At 43.5% G+C, this 13,844-nt stretch overlaps 1 protein-coding gene across 1 annotated transcript in view; it reads left to right on the forward strand.

The window, feature by feature from the left end:
- Positions 1-4,316: 4,316 nt before the first annotated feature.
- Positions 4,317-13,844, forward strand: part of LOC144674912 (ras GTPase-activating protein 3-like) — a 68,184-nt gene continuing 58,656 nt past the window's right edge. The window contains exon 1 of the mRNA XM_078536041.1: positions 4,317-4,429. Within this exon, the coding sequence (XP_078392167.1) occupies positions 4,326-4,429 (104 nt within the window). The 5' untranslated portion in view covers positions 4,317-4,325. The remainder of the gene's footprint in view (positions 4,430-13,844) is intronic.

Here is a 13,844-nt window from a genome sequence, read left to right on the forward strand (position 1 = left end):
CTTTTAATGAGATTGAGAAACTTGCAAAGGGCCTGATAGGTTTCACCAGCATATAACTTGGGTATCTCCTTGAACGAAACCATAATCAGCGTTGAGATTTGGCTCTGTGACTGCTGAATCCTCATATAGAGCTCAAACTGGGGATCTTTTATATTGAAACTGGGACACATTCAGTTGATACTTGGCCAACTTGACATGTAACCTGATTCTTGTCGTAAGTCAAGCATTCAGAAACTGGAAAGGTGGAATTTTAAGAAAGGAATCTGCAGCTTCTGGAGCTTTAGCTTCCTATCTCTGTTTCCTCTCGCTCTCTTTCTCTCTCTCTCTCTCTCTCTCTCTCTCTCGCTCTCTCTCTCTCTCTCTCGCTCGCTCTCTCTCTGGGTAAGACAACACTATTTTGGGAGCTACAAGTGCCCTAAGAGTTCCAAAATGGCATCCTCAGTGGCACACACATGCGCACACATACACAAACACACGCGCACACAAACATGTATGTGCGCACACACAAACACAAGTACATGCATACACACACAAACATGTGCGCACACAGACACGTGTGCGCACACATGCGTGCATGTACATATTCATGAACACACACAAACATAAGTGCACGCATACGCATGTGCATGCATACATACACATGCACACACATGCACACGCATACACATGTGCCTGCACACACACACACACTCTTGAGGGGTGAATTGTGTTGGACGCCATGTTGTTGCAGGCATTGTTAAATGAACTCAAGCCAGATGATGAAGTATGAAACAAGACACAGATCTTCCCCTTGTTTGTAGGTTTAGTCACAGGATGCATTACAGATCTTTGCCTCCTAACTGTTAACCCAGTGTTCTAGCTGGCTCTCTTTTTATGTGTTCTTGTCCTTTATCAAACAATGCCCATCACCTGTGTATCTTTAACAATATAATCAACAGTTAACAGGCATTAGCGCGGGCAGTGACCATTCGCCCCGTGTCTGCGTAGCAGGTAGATCGTGACATTAGTGATTTAACTCCAGCGGTGTCATTTTGGAGTTGAACACTCCAGCCAATGCCTTCTCTTAGCCTTCCACAGCTGAATATGCATTCAGCACAAGTTACAAAAGTCAACAGGGAGTGGTTTGGAAGGTGCTGAAGAAGCTTTTTGCTGACTTCAAAGCTTCTGGACAAATCAGTAGTTCCCAGATATGTGTACACTAGCAGGCATTCCCCTTTCAATACAGCATGGCTTGGAGAATGAACAGAGGCCACACAAAGCAGGACAGGCTGCTGAGGGAGGAGGAGGAAAGTTCTTTGAAGGAGGCCGTATCCACCCAGAGCTTTAAGGAAGCAATTCCCCTCGCTGAACCTCAGTGAGGGACAGTGTGTCAGGTGCCTGCGCTGCAGTAAGGGTATCCTCACTGAGATCTGTCACCTGCTGCAGCCTCAGACCAGGAAGAGGACTGCATTGCCAGTGGCTGCAAAGGTGACCGTGGCCACAAACCTTCCTGTCTCTGGCTCCTTTCAGGCTAGAACTGACCATCACAGAATCTGACTGACCACAATGCAAAAATAAAAGCCACCACAAAATAAACATTCCAAGCAAAATTTATAAATGAACCCAATGCTACATTGCATACATCAGTTAACTAATCACCTTTGTGCATCCCCTTAGTGCCTGTCTTCCATCTGTCTCAGTGCTGCTATGCAGTGCTACCCCAGTGGTTGCAGCAAGGCTGGTGGAAGGCTGCTGGTTCTCAGTGAAGGGGGCTGCAGATGGTCTTGCAGGATGACCCCGAGCAGCTCTGCGCCTAGGAGGGCTGGTTTCAGACTGCATCGTCTCCGTGTGGGTGGCAGCAGTCTGGGCTGGCTGACAGGCAACAGCAGGGGTACTGGTGGAGTGGCATAATGATGGCGTTATGGTATTGTCGCTGGACTAGTAACCCAGAGACCCAGGGTAATGCTCTGGGGACCTGGGTTCGAATCCTGCCACAGCAGATGGCGGAATTTGAATTCAATAAAAATCTGGAGTTAAAAGTCCAATGATGGCCATGAAACCATTGTTGATTGTTGTAAAAAAAACCCATCTGATTCACTAATGTCCTTTAGGGAAGGAAATCTGCTGTCCTCACCCGGTCTGGCCTACATGTGACTCCAGACCCATAGCAATGTGGTTGACTCTTAAATGCCCTCTGAACAGGGGCAGTTAGGGATGGGCAATAAATGCTGGCCTAGCCAGCGACGCCCACATCCCATGAATAAAAAATAACTTCTTACAGCAGTGTATTCAGGTCCTCAGGGCTGACTCCGAGCATGAACCAGGGCTATCTGCTCCCGTTGCTATTTGACTGTGTATGTGGCCGGCGTCCTTCCCACGTGTAGACACTGAACATCTCTCCTTCAACAAGGCCTCCAGTACAACCTCGGAGCCCCCTCTCCCCCACTGTTGTGTCATTCTTTCCCAGGTGAGATCCTGTTGAATGATGACTCTCAGCACCTGCTCCAGCCATTGTAAAAGGTGCAGGCTAACTTTGAGCAGCGAAGACTAGCTGTGCAAGGCATTCATGATTGGCCCTCTGGTGATGCATCCAGCCAATCAATAGCGCAAGTAGCACTGTATGCAGAGATCCTTCAAATGAGCAAGCAGTGTTGAGGTTCACCATCCCTGTGCTCGTACTTGGGGGCAATCTTTCTCCCTCTGTCTCTTTCTGTCTGTTTCTCTTTCTCTCCATCTCTTCTCTGTCTCTCTCTCTCTCTTTTTCTTTCTCTTTGCTTCTTCCTTTCACTTCTCTCTCACTCTCTTTCTTTCTCTAGCCTTTTTAATCTCTCAGTCTTATAGATTTTTTCCCCTTGGCAGTTGGTGGTGGAGGCTCCAAACTGTAGTGGAGTCCCTCTAGATTTTCTTAGCTCTGTTGGTGTCATGTATTCCTCATGCTGCAGAGTGAGTCCCCGGTTCAAGGTAAAAAGCCAGTGAGCTGGAGAGTGAACCCAGGTGTTCAGAGCGAGAAGAGTTGGAGGGTTGTTCTGTTTGGGGAGCCCTTTAGAAATGTCTGCTGTGGGCGTAATTTCTTTACAGAGCATCATGCAGGCTTCACGGTAATATCTTATTTTTGGGGAGTGGCACTCACTAACCCAAATAGCTAGCAAAATAACCACAGCGTTTAAAAGTACTTTAATGAGTTCACTGTATATGCCTGTAAGCTCTAGGCTGTGTGTGTGTGTGTGTGTGTGAGATTTTATTTACATTTCTTTTCCACCCACTTTAGTTTCTCACAAGTTCAGTCGCCAAACTTCTAACTGACTACAAAAGAATTGCCTGACGTGCTGATACCTCCCATACTCCCCCTGAGATGGGGAAGCACCTCCATTGATTTTGAGAACAGACAGGCTGCTATTTATGAAGGGCTTTATCAAAAGGCACAATGCTGCTTTTTGGGTTAATAACGATCTGTTTTAATGTTTTTGATTGAGGGGTAAATACTGGCCAGGAAGCCAGATGAGATGTTTAACTGAGTCCCCCCGCCTTCTCAGGTGGATGTAAAAGATCCCACGGAAATACTTGAAGAAGAGCAGGGGACTCTCCCCACCGTCCTGGCCAATTAACCAGAATCATCTGAGCATTTATCACCCCGCTGTTTGTGGGATCTTGCTGTGTGCGGACTGGCTGCTGCATTTCTTACGTTGCAACGTGATGACATTTCAAAAGCACTTCATTGGCTGTAAAGTGCTTGGGGATGTCCTGAGGTCCGATCTCTCCATGGCTTCACCGCTTCCTCTCTCTCCTGCTCTGCAACCCACTGTGATCTCAGAGCTCCTCCAATTAAAGCCTTTTGTGCGCCCCTTGATTTCTATGGCTGTACCATTAGCGGTTGTGCCTTCAGCTGCCTGGGCCCTGAACTCTGGAATTCCCTTCCTAAACCTCTCCACTTCCCAGCCAGTCTTTCCTTTATTACCCAGCTCTTTGACTGAGCTTTAGGTTGCCTGTCCTAATGGCTCTGTGTCAAATTTAGTCTGATAATTGCTGCTGTGATGTTGCTTGGTAGTCACCAGATATATGCAAATTGTTGTCAATAAATTCCGGATTAAATTGAACCCTGATGGCCTGGCTCTCGAAGAAAGGCAGCCCTCCTGCCAATGCCCAATGGTAACTTTGCTTATGAGAGTTTGTATTGTGGTTGTATTATGGGACAGAGAGGAAACAGCAGTGGTAATTCGGCATTTTCTCATCTGCATCTGAGTCTGGGATCTCCATGTAAAGTTCAGTAGAGACCAGGTTGCTCTTGTTTTTGATTCCAATGCCATTTATATGCCCTGTCTTCTTGCCTTGCAGGAGAAGCAAAAAACATGCCTCCCTATCCAGGACCAAATAAGATGAGGGACTGCTACTGTACTGTCAATCTGGATCAAGAAGAGGTGTTTAGGACCAAAATAGTGGAGAAATCCTTATGGTACATGCTTTTACTCTACTGAATTTTAATTTTCACTTTTAATTGTTCGGTTACTGAAATTAAAATATTCCAGCGTCAGTGTAAAACAATGATCAGAATAGCATTACTACATTTTCTCAGATAATTCTCTCTCTCCGAAGCTGCTGGTTGCTGTCGATGGACTTTTTCATGGCCTCACCCATCTCTATTTCAGTTACCTCCTCAGAATTAGAGGAAGGAAGACATCTCTGAGGGCTGTGGGACTGGAGGAGGTTCCAGAGACAGGAAGGGGCCAGGCCATGGAGGAATTTGAAAATAAAGATGAGAATTTCAAATTCAAGGTGCTGATTGACTGGGAGCCAATGTGGGTCAGTTAACACAGGGATGATCGGGAAAACAGGATTTGCTTTGAGTGAAGATACAGGCAGCAGAATTTTGGATGACCTCAAGTTTACAGAGGGTAGAATGTGGGAGACCAGCCCAGAATGCGCTGGAATAGTGGAGTCTGGAGGTAACAAAGACATGGATGAGGGTTTCAGCAGCAGATGAGCTGAGACAGGGGCAGGGATGGGATGATGTGACAGAGGTGAAAAGAAGCTGTTTTAGCGATAGCGTGGATATGTGGTCAGAAATGCATCCCAGAATCAAATATGACACTAAGGTTCTGATCAGTCTGGTCCAGCCTCAGACAGTTAGTTGCCTGGGAGAGAGATAGAGTTGGTGGTCAGGAAACGAAGTTTGTAATGGGGACTGAAAACAATGGTTTTGGTCTACCCAAAGCAGTGTAACTTTTCCAGTCAGGAATGCTTGGGACCAAGGCATTTCTGGAGTTTGGAATGACATTAGAATGCTGAATCACAAGTATGTGAACTAGAGAGCAACATGGATGTAAATATTCAGCTGAAATATAAAACAGTGATAAAACATTATAAAGCAGTATGAAATATTGTTTTACTTATCCAAATGCTATCTTCCACGTGAAACAGAAACAGAAAATGCTGGAAAAACTCAGCAGGTCTAACAGCATCTGTGGAGAGAGAAACAGAGTTAGTGTTTCGAGTCCGTATGACTCTTCTTCAGAACTAAAGAGAAGAATGGACTCGAAACGGTAACTCTGTTTTTGTCTCCACAGATGCTGTTAGACCTGCTGCGTTTTTCCAGCATTTTCTGTTTTTGTTTCAGATTTCTAGCATCTTCAGCATTTTACTTTTATGCTACTATCTTCCATGTTTCCACTCCCAAAGTACTGTACTAAAATGATGCCAATTACATTGAGGGTCTGCTCAGGCCATTCCCGGACAACTGGTGTGAACAGCAAATCTCCGGATTGGAAAGGTTACAGTGTATTTAACTGGAGGAAATCTTTGCTCATACAGCAGGAACAAAACTGAAAAAAATCCTCTCCGACTGCCTCGGGTGATCACATAGACCACACGTATGTTAACTGTAAATCCACTTATCTTCTATATGATACAATCTCTGCCCCAGCTAAGAAGTGAACTCAGACTGGATTCAGTTCGGTGACATTAATGAAGTATCAGTGGGTCATAAACTGAGCCTTCAGGGCTGAGATTATCACCCGTGTAATGTCTTTGCCCTGTTTGCATTTTTACATTGGAAAGAACTGTTGATACTTAAGATTAATGTGGTTTCACTATTAAAATAGGTTGTGCCAGTGTTTTCACATTTGATAAGTAACCTGCACACAGTGTGTAATATACAATTTTGATAAGTAACCTGCACACAGTGTGTAATATACAATTTTGATAAGTAACCTGCACACAGTGTGTAATATACAAATTTGATAAGTAACCTGCACACAGTGTGTAATATACAATTTTGGTAAGTAACCTGCACACAGTGTGTAATATACAATTTTGATAAGTAACCTGCACACAGTGTGTAATATACAATTTTGATAAGTAACCTGCACACAGTGTGTAATATACAATTTTGATAAGTAACCTGCACACAGTGTGTAATATACAATTTTGGCTGTTCAAACATTTGTGAGGTTCAGCACTTTAAATCTTTCATTTTACCTGAATAATAGCCCGATGCAATTAAATCCATGGTTGTTGTGATTGATTCCGCTGATTAGGTCTCCCCACGCGGAGCTTGGTGTGACGTATGGGAAACTCATGTGCATAGTTTGGGCAGTCTGCATCACATTCCCTCTGTTACAATGGTTGGAAAAGCACTACAAATCTTTTCAGATCTTTTGTAGGCACGGTTAAGAAAGGACTGTAGTGCCTTTCACAAACTCAGGATGTCCCAAAGTACTTTAAAAGCCAATGAAATGCAGTTGAAGTATGGTCACTGTTGTGATATGATAATGACCAGATGTTGGCAGAGGGAGAAATACTAACCAGGACAGTATTCTTCTTGCTATAACCCCTTGGGATCTTTTACATCTAGCTGAGAGGGCAGATGGAGCATGGGTTTAATGTCTCATAAGAAAGAGTGTCGGCCTGGATTTTGTACTCAAGTCTCAGGACTGAGATTTGAACCTACAACCTTCTGAATCAGAGATGAGAGTGCTACCCTCTGAGCCACAACATGTAGCATTAGTGCTGTTGATAAATGTTAGAAATCCATATCTCCAAGAACTATACGCTTTTAAAAAAAATTGGAAGGACATTGAATTATTTGGACACTTTTTTGAGTTTTTTTTGAAAAGTCTACAAATGCACTTTTTCCTGTGGGCCAGCTGCTTTTTCGAAAAAAAAAATCACATGATTTCAGCTAAGTGACCAGCAAGGCACCTGGGGGGTAAGAGTTATTTTGTTTATTTGAGTTAAAATTTTTTAAAAACTGCCGGGGTTTCTGCTGATTAGCTGAAAAACACCTGGCCTGGGAGGCATTCTGTCTGCACATGTTTTTTGAACTGTGTGTGTGTGTCTTTGGAGCAAACTCTGAAGGAAATTTGCACCTCTCTCTCTTCTTCTGTCTCTCCCTGTATTGCTTGCAGTCCAGATTAAATGTTCACCTTCAGCCAGAAAATTCTCATCTCAGAGTAACACTTCATCTCAGAATAACTCATCCATATTTGAAAGCCTGCAAAGCTGCGACAAGCGAGAGTTAACAAAGACAGTGTTTCACTGAAGATCCTTTATGATTCCAAACAACTGCTGTGACCAGCAATCCATCTTCGCATGCAGAAGCGTCAAGAACTTTTTGAACTTTATGCTTTTTCATAAAGTGCTCCTTTATGTCAACCTCTGCAGAGTCCTTATTTGTCTCGTCACATGTTCTGCGTGCGTGAATGTGTGTGTGTTGGGATTTAAAATGGGTAAATCATTACGCTTCCAGATTACAAATTGTATGTTAACTAATTTTTCAACTTGTTTCAAAAAGGAAGTTTTGTTTCATAATAAGCCAACTATTCTAGTTTATTGAAAGAAGCCTGGTTAAAGTTTATTTTGTTCTGAGTCTAGCAGTAGCGAAGGTAAACAATTGGCCATTTTGGCGAGTGATTTTAAACATTTTCATTTATGGTGCGATCTATGGAGTAGTGGGTCTAGAGAAACCGTGCACTCCTCCCATCCCATACATTGGGGGCTCTTGTGGGATTTTGAAAAGCGGACAATGGATGATTGGGTGTGGATTAATACTAATTGGTAAAAGATAAAAGGTCAGAAACCAGGTTTCTTATATATTAGTAAAACAAAATGGCTTTGGAAGTTGCTAAGACTCTTCTGGGATTAGAAGGTGTAACAGGATAATTTGAAATCCTTGACTAAAGCTAAACCGAGAGAGTTAGCAGATAAAGTGAAGGTAGAAATAAAAGCAGGATTTCGTAAGGAGGATATGATTAAAGCACTTATCCGGTGTTTAGAATTAAAAGAGGAGACACCTGAAATTGCTGTATCACAGTTAGAGTTAGCTAGGATTCAGTTATAAATACTGGAGGAAATGAATCTTTAAATTCTTCCACAAGAATTATTTCCCTAAGAGTTTCATAACGTGGCATCTACCTTTAATGCCCATATCCAACTGTCGAAATTACTTTGCCTTACCCTCTCAAATTCAATATGAATGCGAACATGAAAAGGAACTGAAAAAAGCTGAATTGAAGGAAAAAGAGAGATGTGAAAACTTGAAAAGGAAAAAGAGAGAGAAATGGAAATGCTAAAACACGACCTCCAGAGAGAGAAGTTAGCAAGGAAGGAAGGAGAGAAGGAACGAGAAAGTGAGTACCAGCTTAAACGGCTGGAATTAAAAAAAAAGAGGCCCCAGATGCTGGAGGAAGTTTTGATGAAAACAAAGACTAACCCCCAGCCCAGATCCCAGTGGGGCGATGTTTAAACTTGTACAAGGTTTGAGGAGAGGGATGGAGAGGCATTTTTTTCATTTTGTTTGAGAAAGTAGCTAAGCAAATGAGGTGGCCAAAAGGAAACTGGACATTGCTCCTGCAGTGTAGGTTGCTGGGCAGAGCTCATGAGGTTTATGCGTTAATTTCGGAAGAGGTGTTTGTGGATTATGATGCAGTAAAAAAGGCTAATCTGAGTGCGTATGAGTTGGTCCCTGAGGCAGACAGGCAGAAATTTCTAAACGTAAGGAAACAGCCTGGTCAGACCTATATTGAATTTGAGAGGGTAAAGCAAAGTAATTTCGACAGTTGGATACGGGCATTAAAGGTAGATGCCACATATGAAGCTCTAATGGAAATAATTCTCATTGAAGAATTTAAAAATTCAATTCCTCCAACAGTTAGAACCCATGTTGAAGACTAGAGGGTTAAAAAAGCTAGGCAACGGAGGTGGCTGATGACTATGAGTTGATCTATAAATCCAAACCCTTTTTCTGTCAGCCCTCCACAAATGTGAGAAGGATAGAAGGTGGGAGAGTGAGAGAGAAGGGACAGCTGGGAATGTTCCTCCTCAGGCCAGAAAGGAAGGTGCTTTTTTTTATTCATTCATGGGATGTGGGCTTCGTTGGCTGGGCCAGCATTTATTACCCATCCCTAATTGCCCTTGAAAAAGTGGTGGTGAGCTGCCTTCTTAAACCGCTGCAGTCCATGTGGTGTAGGTACACCCACATTGCTGTTAGGGAGGGAGTTCCAGGATTTTGACTCAGCGACAGTGAAGGAACGGCGATATATTTCCAAGTCAGGATGATGAGTGACTTGGATTGGAACTTCCAGGTGGTGGTGTTCCCATGTGTCTGCTGCCCTTGTCCTTCTAGATGGTAGTGGTCATGAGTTCGGGAGGTGCTGTCGAAGGAGCCTTGGTGAATTCCTGCAGTGCATCTTGTAGATTGTATTCATTGGTGCTACTGTGAGTTGGTGGTGGAGGGAGTGAATGTTTGTGGAAGGGGTGTCAATCAAATGGGCTGCTTTGTCCTGCATGGTGTCAAGCTTCTTGAGTGTTGTGGGAGTTGCACTCATCCAGGCAAATGAGGAGTATTCCATCACACTCCTGACTTGTGCCTTGTAGATGCTGAGAGTGAAATTGAGATTCGACAGTTTGTAACAAGGTGGGACACCTTCGTTCAATCTGCTGGAAGTTGTGTGGGAAATCCATGGGACTTATTGAGGTACATAAGGGCAATTCAGAAAAAAGAGCCCTGACTGAAAATACAATAGATCAAGTTGTAGCGTCAACTACAGCTGTGAGTCTTGAGTGTGAACACTGCTGTGAGTTCAGGGGAGGTGACAAAGGAACATGAGGTTTATAAAGAATTTTTGTCAGGAGGAAAAGTAACCCCTTATCCCAAAAATGAGACAATTAAACCTATAATCATACTTAGAGATACAGGAGCCACTCAAATACTTTTGCTGGAAATAGGCATAACTTTTCCAAAGAGCGCATTAAAAGCCAAAGTTTTAATAAATGGTATTGGTGTGACCTGATGTCAGGTAGGGGATGTCCAGAAGTTACCTGTAGACGGAATTGACTTACTCCTGGGAAATGATTTAGCCGGAGCGAAGGTAGTAGCTTCCCCGATAATTATGGAAAGCCTAAGTGAGGTTAAAGAGCCAGAGCAGTTACAGGAAAAGGTTCCAGGACTTTTTCCTTGGTGTGTGATGATGGAAAGAATGGCTAAACAAAGTCAATTATCGGAAGCCAAGGTGATACCACAGACAGATATTGGCTAGCTGAAACTTTCTTTAAAAACTTTCTTTGGATAATCCGAAAGAGTTTTTTGGTAAATCCTCTCTAATTGAGGCTCAACGAGCTGATCTGAAGATAAGTAAGATAGTCCAATCGGCCCAAACTGCAGCTGAAGCTGAGGGAGTTCCAGAATGTTGTTCTGTTAAAAAAAGGAATTCTAGTGAGGAAGTGGAGACCTCCTCACAGACCGGCAGATGAAGAGTGGACGGTTGTTTATCAGAGAAGTGGTATCACCCAAATATCATAAAGAGATATTATGGATAGCACATGAAATTCCTCTGACAGGGCATGTAGGGATATGGAAAACTCAAGCGCGGATAAACCAGTAGTTTTACTGGCCGGGTCTTCACAAGGACGTGGTGAAGTTTTGTAAAATGTGTCATATGTGCCAGCTGTTGGGAAAACCACAACCTACAATCAAATCGGCACCCTTAATTCCCATACCAGTTTTTGGGGACCATTTAGTAGGATGTTAGTAGACTATGTGGCACTGTTACCGAAATTGAAAGCGGGACACCAGTGTCTCCTTACTGTTATGGATATGACAACTTGATTTCAAGAGGCCACCCCTTTGAGAACAATTACAGCTAAGATAGTGATAGGGAAGTTAACCCAAGTTTTTACTCGATATGGATTACTGATGGAGGTCCAGTCAGGTCAAGGTTCCAATTTTATGTTGAAAATTTTTCAAACCATAATGAGTAGTTTGGGCATAAAACAGTTAAGGTCCACAGCATATTATCCACAGACACAGGGATCTTTAGAGAGGGACCATCAAACTCTCAAAACAATGATTAAAGCATATTGTCATGAACATCCCCATGATTGGGAGAAAGGACTGGACTTACTTTTATTTGCTACCCAAGATTCACCAAATGAATCTATATGAGGGTTATAAAGAATTTAGTCCTTTTGAATTAATTTATGGACTTGAGATAAGAGGTCCTCTTAAATTAATCAAAAAGTTTTTAGGACAGAGAGATGAATCCTGTATGTTAGATTATGGGAAAACTTTTCCCCCCATCGGAGGGGGAAGTGCAGGAGCAGGCAGGCGTGCCTCCGATTGGCACCAGGGGACGCGCCGTCATTTTACATGGGTGAGCCATTTAAGAGCCGCCCAGCGTGATGTCTGCCAGGAAGTGCTATGCGCTCCCTGTGTAGGTGGGGGAGGTGGGGGTGGGATTCCCTCAGCTGGGAGTGCGCTGTTTTGCGCAAGCGCACAAAAGAGCGCACTGACCTCCCTGAGGCTGAGTGCTGCCTCAGGGAGGTCGGCTCCAAACTTAAAAATGTTAAAGAAACGATATCAGGATTTCCCTGACATGTCCCCTCATGTGACACTGTCACATCGGTTGGGACATGTCCATCACTGTTACTGAAACCTTCATTAAACATTTAAAAACCATAATGGAACCTCATCCTGCCCATGGGTGAGGTTTCATGCTTTTTCTGAAGCCCGCCAGTGCTCCTGGCCTGCCCGCCAACCCTAAGGTTGGAACAGGCAGGTCCATTAATGATGTTAAGTACTTTCTAAATGGCCTCAGTAGGCCGTTGACATGTCGGCGGGCGCACAGCTGATTTAGCTGCTCCCCCGCTGACCTGAAAATGGAAATGACGCGGGGTGACTTTGGGAGTTCTGCCTGACGTCATCCCGTGTCATTTTATGTGTCGGCGAGCGGGCCCCACCCCCGCTTGCTGACCGGAAGATCCTCCCCTATGTGTCCATGTTCCAGGCATGCCTCATGGGAGCCTGCAAAGTGGCTCAAGAACATCTCAAAATTTCACAAACAAAGATGAAGGAATGGGCGGATAAGCCAAGCTGAGACCCAAACATTACAACCAGGGTATAAAGTGTTAGTTTTATTGTCTTTACAGGGGGAACCTCTGAAAGCATGGTTCAGTGGTCTATACAATGTGATTAAGAAGTTTGGTAAAGTAAATTATTTGGTGGTCACCCCAGGTTGTAGGAAATAGAATCAACTGTGTCATATCAACATGTTAAAACAATACGATCGTAGGGAGGAGGATAAGCAGGAGTGGGTATGTCAGGTAGTGAGGACAGTGGAGGACGAAAGAGACAGTGAGAGTGAGGCAGAAAGAGACTTAGACAGTTCACCAATCTAGATTTAGGTAACAAAAACAAAAATACTTGGAAAAACTCAGCAGGTCTGACAGCATCTGTGGAGAGGGATACAGTTGATGTTTCGAGTCCGTATGACCCTTCATCAGAACTAAGACATATAGAAATGAGATTAAATATAAGCTGGTAGAGGGGTTGGGACAGAAAGAGCTCAGTAGGGAGCCAGTTATAGGTGGAGGCCAAGAAGAGACTGCCAAAGATGTCATTGACAAAAGGACAAAGGGGTGTTGACGGTGGTGATATTATCTAAAGGATGTGCTAAGGGGAGCAAGCAGAACAAGCTAGTGGCAGATGGCCCTAGTGGGGGGTGGAGTGGGGGGAAGGGATCGAAATGGGCTAAAAGGTGGAAATGAAACAATAGATTGAAATAAATTTTAAAATAAGAAAAAAATATGGTGTAAAAAAATTATAAATAATTGGTAAAAGGGGGATCGGAAAGGGGGGAGGGGATGGAGGAGAGAGTTCATGATCTGAAATTGTTGAATTCAATATTCAGTCCGGAAGACTGTAAAGTGCCTAATCAGACGATGAGGTGCTGTTCCTCCAGTTTGTGTTGAGCTTCACTGGAACAATGCAGCAGGCCAAGGACGGACATGTGGGCATGAGAGCAGGGTGGAGTGTTAAAATGGCAAGCGACAGGGAGGTCTGGGTCAAACTTGCGGATTTAGGTAAGGCTGGCTTTAGTGCAGTGAGTTAGAGACTGCCCACAATAAATGACGCTAAATCCATTAGTAGGTTAAACAACAGAAGATTAGTGTTTCTAAAGTATTTAATGTAATCCAGAATCAGTTTATTCCTCTAAGAGGAAAGAACCCTAACTTGCCAGAAATGGCCATAGATGGTAAAGAGGTAAGAGACAACCTAAAACTAAATGAAATGGCATATGAAAGCGCAAAAAAAGCATAGATCCTAGCAAATGGGGAAGATACAAAGAACAGTAAAGGATGACAAAGCAGGTAGCAAGAGCTACGAAACAGAAGTATGTTAAGAAGCAAAAGATGTCAACATCAGCACAGAATGACTGCAGAATTCGGAGTTGCAGAGGGATCCAGGTGTTCTCGTGCATGAGTCACAAAACGTTAGTATGCAGGTACAGCAAGTAATCAAGAAGGCTAATGGAATGCTATCCTTTATTATAAGAGGAATTGAACATAAAAGTAAGGATGTTATGCTTCAGTTACAC

The sequence above is a fragment of the Cetorhinus maximus genome, unplaced genomic scaffold (genome assembly GCF_964194155.1).
Source record: "Cetorhinus maximus unplaced genomic scaffold, sCetMax3.hap1.1 HAP1_SCAFFOLD_862, whole genome shotgun sequence".
NCBI classification, from domain to species: domain Eukaryota; kingdom Metazoa; phylum Chordata; class Chondrichthyes; order Lamniformes; family Cetorhinidae; genus Cetorhinus; species Cetorhinus maximus.